General features: G+C 45.1%; 1 protein-coding gene across 1 annotated transcript in view; it reads left to right on the top strand.

Moving 5' to 3' along the window:
* LOC139398323 (neurofilament light polypeptide-like) overlaps window positions 1-2,239 on the top strand; it is a 2,951-nt gene extending 712 nt beyond the window's left edge. The window contains exons 1-2 of the mRNA XM_071144386.1: window positions 1-445; window positions 2,111-2,239. The exon at window positions 1-445 is cut by the window's left edge and continues 712 nt beyond it. Of these exons, the coding sequence (XP_071000487.1) occupies window positions 1-445; window positions 2,111-2,239 (574 nt within the window). The remainder of the gene's footprint in view (window positions 446-2,110) is intronic.
* Window positions 2,240-7,500: the final 5,261 nt, after the last annotated feature.

Here is a 7,500-nt window from a genome sequence, read left to right as displayed (position 1 = left end):
GCGGGCCATGCTGTCTAACTGCGATGCAGAGGCCAGCGTTGTCTCCCTGGCCGAGGAGATGGGCTTCCTGAAGAAGGTGTTTGTGGAGGAGCAGGCGGAGCTGCAGGCCCAGGTTGTGGCGGCTAACGTGTGTGTTGACATGGAGGTGAGCAGGCCAGACCTGTCTGCGGCACTCAAGGAGATCCGGGCGCAGTACGAGCGGCTGGCCAATAAGAACATGCAGGCGGCCGAGGACTGGTACCGGGGGAAGTTTGAGTCCGTGGCGGAGATGGCATCGAAGAACAACGAGGCGGTGCGCTCCATCCGGGAGGAGACCATGGAATACCGCCGGCTGCTCCAATCACGCTCCTCTGAGATCGAGGCCCTGCGGAACGTCATCGAGTCGCTGAACAAACAGCTGGAGGAGCTGGAAGAGCACCAGGGGGGAGAGGTCACGAAGTACCAGGTACAGAACCACTCAATCAATCAGAACCAGGGGGAGAGGTCACGAAGTACCAGGTACAGAACCACTCACTCATACCGAACCAGGGGGAAGAGGTCACGAAGTACCAGGTACAGAACCACTCAATCAATCAGAACCAGGGGGAAGAGGTATAAAACCAGGGGGGAGAGGTATAGAACCAGGGGGGAGCGGTATAGAACCAGGGGGAGAGGTATAGAACCAGGGGGGAGAGGTATAGAACCAGGGGGGAGAGGTATAGAACCAGGGGGGAGAGGTATATATAGCACCGGGCGGAAGAGGTATAGCACCAGGGGGGAGAGGTATAGCATCAGGGGGGAGAGGTACATGGTCTGAGAGGGAGATACGGTACACAGTGACAAAGGTATAGATGTCATAATGTGACCATTTCAAACTGGGGTAAGAACATAGCCAAAAACTCTTGTAGATATAGATGTGATCATGTGAAAGAGCAGTAGCAGGCTGCTAGCAGCACACGGGGTAGCTTACTCTGATGCTGCTGTGACTCTGATTTGGTCCCGACTCTATATGGAGAGTGTTTCACTGCACCAGCTTTCCCCAACCCCCTTCTCTCCTCTCCTACCCCCACCTCTCCTCTCCGACCCCCACCTCTCCTCTCCAATCCCCACCTCTCCTCTCCTACCTCCACCTCACCTCTCCAACCCCCACCTTTCCTCCCCAACCCCCACCTCACCCCACCTATACATTCCACTCCTCCCCACCTGTCCACTCCACTCCTCCCCACCTGCTCCTCTCTCTCCTCCCCTCCCCCACATCTCCTCCTCCCCCCACTTCTCCTCCTCCCCCGACCTATCCACTCCAATCCTCCCCACCTCCTCCCCATCTCCTCCTCTCTCTCCTCAGTAGTAATAGATCAGTCTGTGCAGGGAGTCGTCGTGGTCATTGTGTAGAGGTGATGGTCTCCCAGGTTTGTCAGTATTCATGGACACCTCCATAAGGAGACAAAATGACAGAGGAAGGTCATACCAAAGCTGTCATTCAGCTGAATATGTCCTTCCACTGTTTCTATATTTAGAATAATAAAGATCTGGTCTGAGACCTGGGCTGCATCTCAATACCACCAATTTCCCATATAGTGTACTACACAGGGCTCTGGTCCAGGGTAATGCATTACATAGGGAACAGTTAGGGTGTCATTTGGAACACAGGCCCTTGCTGTTTAATGGACCTGATTTTTGATATTGTGATATTGTTTCAGGTGAGGATAAATGGTCTGTTGTTTCAGGTGAGGATAAATGGTCTGTTGTTTCAGGTGAGGATAAATGGTCTGTTGTTTCAGGTGAGGTTAAATGGTCTGTTGTTTCAGGTGAGGATAAATGGTCTGTTGTTTCAGGTGAGGATAAATGGTCTGTTGTTTCAGGTGAGGATAAATGGTCTGTTTGTTTCAGGTGAGGATAAATGGTCTGTTGTTTCAGGTGAGGATAAATGGTCTGTTTGTTTCAGGATAAATGGTCTGTTGTTTCAGGTGAGAATAAATGGTCTGTTGTTTCAGGTGAGGATAAATGGTCTGTTTGTTTCAGGTGAGGATACATGGTCTGTTGTTTCAGGTGAGGATAAATGGTCTGTTTGTTTCAGGTGAGGATAAATGGTCTGTTGTTTCAGGTGAGGATAAATGGTCTGTTGTTTCAGGTGAGGATAAACGTTCTGGAGTGCGACATCAACGAGGCAAAGCAGGAGATGTCTCGGTACCTCAGAGAGTACCAGGACCTTCTCAATGTTAAAATGGCTCTGGACATTGAGATCGCGGCATACAGGTAACCTTAACCTTGGTCAGCCACTACCAGCCACTATCAGCCACTATCAGCCACTATCAGCCAGTATCAAAATACATCAAGGTTCATTTGTCATACGCACAGTATGCAGCAAGAAATACACAACACAACGAAATGCTTTACTTTCAAACATGTCAATCTGGATCTACAACAACTTGTGTTTGACACGGCCAACACATTGATACGACCAACACAATGATACGGCCAACACAATGATAAGACCAACACAATGATGTGACCAACACAATGATGTGACCAACACAATGATACTACCAACACATTGATACGACCAACACATTGATACGACCAACACATTGATACGACCAACACATTGATACGACCAACACATTGATACGACCAACACATTGATACGACCAACACGACGATACGGCCAACACATTGATGTGACCAACACATTGATACGACCAACACATTGATACGGCCAACACAATGATACGGCCAACACATTGATACGACCAACACATTGATACGGCCAACACATTGATACGGCCAACACAATGATACGGCCAACACATTGATACGACCAACACATTGATACGGCCAACACATTGATACGGACAACACATTGATACGACCAACACGACGATACGGCCAACACAATGATGTGACCAACACATTGATACGGCCAACACATTGATGTGACCAACACATTGATACGGCCAACACAATGATACGACCAACACATTGATACGGCCAACACATTGATACGACCAACACATTGATACGGACAACACATTGATACGACCAACACGACGATACGGCCAACACAATGATGTGACCAACACATTGATACGGCCAACACAATGATACGGCCAACACATTGATACGACCAACACATTGATACGACCAACACATTGATACGGCCAACACATTGATACGACCAACACATTGATACGGCCAACACATTGATACGACCAACCTATTGATACGACCAACACGACGATACGGCCAACACAATGATGTGACCAACACATTGATACGGCCAACACATTGATGTGACCAACACGTTGATACGGCCAACACAATGATACGACCAACACATTGATACGGCCAACACATTGATACGACCAACACATTGATACGGACAACACATTGATACGACCAACACGACGATACGGCCAACACAATGATGTGACCAACACATTGATACGGCTAACACATTGATACGACCAACACATTGATGCGGCCAACACATTGATACGGCCAACACAATGATACGACCAACACGACGATACGACCAACACATTGATACGACCAACACAATGATACGGCCAACACATTGATACGACCAACACATTGATACGACCAACACATTGATACCACCAACACAATGATACGACCAACACATTGATACGACCAACACATTGATACGACCAACACATTGATACGACCAACACATTGATGTGACCAACACATTGATACGACCAACACATTGATACGACCAACACATTGATACGACCAACACATTGATACGGCCAACACATTGATACGGCCAACACATTGATACGACCAACACATTGATACGACCAACACATTGATACGGCCAACACATTGATACGGCCAACACATTGATACGACCAACACATTGATACGGCCAACACATTGATACGACCAACACATTGATACGACCAACACATTGATGTGACCAACACATTGATACGACCAACACAATGATACGACCAACACATTGATACGACCAACACAATGATACGGCCAACACATTGATACGACCAACACATTGATACGACCAACACAATGATACGACCAACACATTGATACGGCCAACACAATGATACGACCAACACATTGATACCACCAACACAATGATACGGCCAACACATTGATACGACCAACACATTGATACGACCAACACATTGATACCACCAACACAATGATATGGCCAACACAATGATACGACCAACACATTGATACGGCCAACACATTGATACGACCAACACATTGATACGGCCAACACAATGATACGACCAACACATTGATACGGCCAACACATTGATACGACCAACACATTGATACGACCAACTCATTGATACGACCAACTCATTGATACGACCAACACATTGATACGACCAACTCATTGATACGGCCAACACATTGATACGACCAACACAATGATACGGCCAACACAATGATACGACCAACACATTGATATGACCAACACATTGATACGACCAACACATTGATACGACCAACACATTGATACGACCAACACATTGATACGACCAACACATTGATACGACCAACACATTGATACGACCAACACAATGATACGACCAACACATTGATATGACCAACACATTGATACGACCAACACAATGATACGGCCAACACAATGATGTGACCAACACATTGATACGACCAACACAATGATACGGCCAACACAATGATACGACCAACACATTGATATGACCAACACATTGATACGACCAACACATTGATACGACCAACACATTGATACGACCAACACATTGATACGACCAACACATTGATACGACCAACACATTGATACGACCAACACAATGATACGACCAACACAATGATACGGCCAACACAATGATACGACCAACACATTGATACGACCAACACAATGATACGACCAACACATTGATACGACCAACTCATTGATACGACCAACTCATTGATACGACCAACACATTGATACGACCAACTCATTGATACGACCAACACAATGATACGACCAACACATTGATACGACCAACCTATTGATACGACCAACACAATGATACGACCAACACAATGATACGACCAACACAATGATACGACCAACACAATGATGTGACCAACACATTGATACGACCAACACATTGATACGACCAACACATTGATACGACCAACACATTGATACGGCCAACACATTGATACGACCAACACATTGATGTGACCAACACATTGATACGGCCAACACAATGATACGACCAACACAATGATACGACCAACACAATGATACGACCAACACATTGATACGACCAACACATTGATACGACCAACACATTGATACGACCAACACGACGATACGACCAACACATTGATACGACCAACACATTGATACGACCAACACATTGATACGACCAACACAATGATACGACCAACACAATGATACGACCAACACGACGATACGACCAACACATTGATACGACCAACACATTGATACGACCAACACAATGATACGACCAACACAATGATGTGACCAACACATTGATACGACCAACACATTGCTACGGCCAACACATTGATACGACCAACACATTGATACGACCAACACAATGATGTGACCAACACATTGATACGACCAACACATTGATACGACCAACACATTGATACGACCAACACAATGATGTGACCAACACATTGATACGACCAACACATTGATACGACCAACACAATGATACGACCAACACAATGATACGACCAACACAATGATGTGACCAACACATTGATACGACCAACACAATGATACGGCCAACACAATGATACGACCAACACATTGATACGACCAACACAATGATACGACCAACACATTGATACGACCAACACATTGATACGACCAACACAATGATACGACCAACACAATGATACGACCAACACAATGATGTGACCAACACATTGATACGACCAACACAATGATACGGCCAACACAATGATACGACCAACACATTGATACGACCAACACATTGATACGACCAACACATTGATACGACCAACACATTGATACGACCAACACAATGATACGACCAACACAATGATGTGACCAACACATTGATACGACCAACACAATGATACGGCCAACACATTGATACGACCAACACATTGATACGACCAACACATTGATACGACCAACACATTGATACGACCAACACATTGATACGACCAACACAATGATACGACCAACACATTGATACGACCAACACATTGATACGACAAACACATTGATACGACCAACACATTGATACGACCAACACATTGATACGACCAACACATTGATACGACCAACACATTGATACGGCCAAGACAATGATACGGCCAACACATTGATACGACCAACACATTGATACGGCCAACACAATGATACGACCAACACATTGATACGACCAACACAATGATGTGACCAACACATTGATACGACCAACACAATGATGTGACCAACACATTGATACGGCCAACACATTGATACGGCCAACACAATGATACGGCCAACACATTGATATGGCCAACACATTGATACCACCAACACAATGATGTGACCAACACATTGATACGGCCAACACATTGATACGACCAACACATTGATACGACCAACACATTGATACGACCAACACATTGATACGACCAACACATTGATACGACCAACACAATGATGTGACCAACACATTGATACGACCAACACATTGATACGACCAACACATTGATACGACCAACACATTGATACGACCAACACATTGATACGACCAACACATTGATACGGCCAACACATTGATACCACCAACACATTGATACGACCAACTCATTGATACGACCAACACATTGATACGACCAACACATTGATACGACCAACACATTGATACGACCAACACATTGATACGACCAACACATTGATACGACCAACACATTGATACGACCAACACAATGATGTGACCAACACATTGATACGACCAACACATTGATACGACCAACACATTGATACGACCAACACATTGATACGACCAACACATTGATACGACCAACACATTGATACGACCAACACATTGATACGACCAACACAATGATACGACCAACACATTGATACGACCAACACATTGATACGACCAACACATTGATACGACCAACACATTGATACGACCAACACATTGATACGACCAACACATTGATACGACCAACACAATGATACGACCAACACATTGATACGACCAACACATTGATACGACCAACACATTGATACGGCCAACACATTGATACGACCAACACATTGATACGACCAACACATTGATACGACCAACACATTGATACGACCAACACATTGATACGACCAACACATTGATACGACCAACACATTGATACGACCAACACATTGATACGACCAACACATTGATACGACCAACACATTGATACGACCAACACATTGCCAACACATTGATACGACCAACACATTGATACGACCAACACATTGATACGACCAACACATTGATACGA

This window comes from Oncorhynchus clarkii, unplaced genomic scaffold (assembly GCF_045791955.1).
Source record: "Oncorhynchus clarkii lewisi isolate Uvic-CL-2024 unplaced genomic scaffold, UVic_Ocla_1.0 unplaced_contig_2453_pilon_pilon, whole genome shotgun sequence".
NCBI classification, from domain to species: Eukaryota; Metazoa; Chordata; class Actinopteri; order Salmoniformes; family Salmonidae; genus Oncorhynchus; species Oncorhynchus clarkii.
The sequence above is the reverse complement of the archived record's forward strand: the minus strand, read 5'-3'. Positions and strand labels throughout refer to the sequence as shown.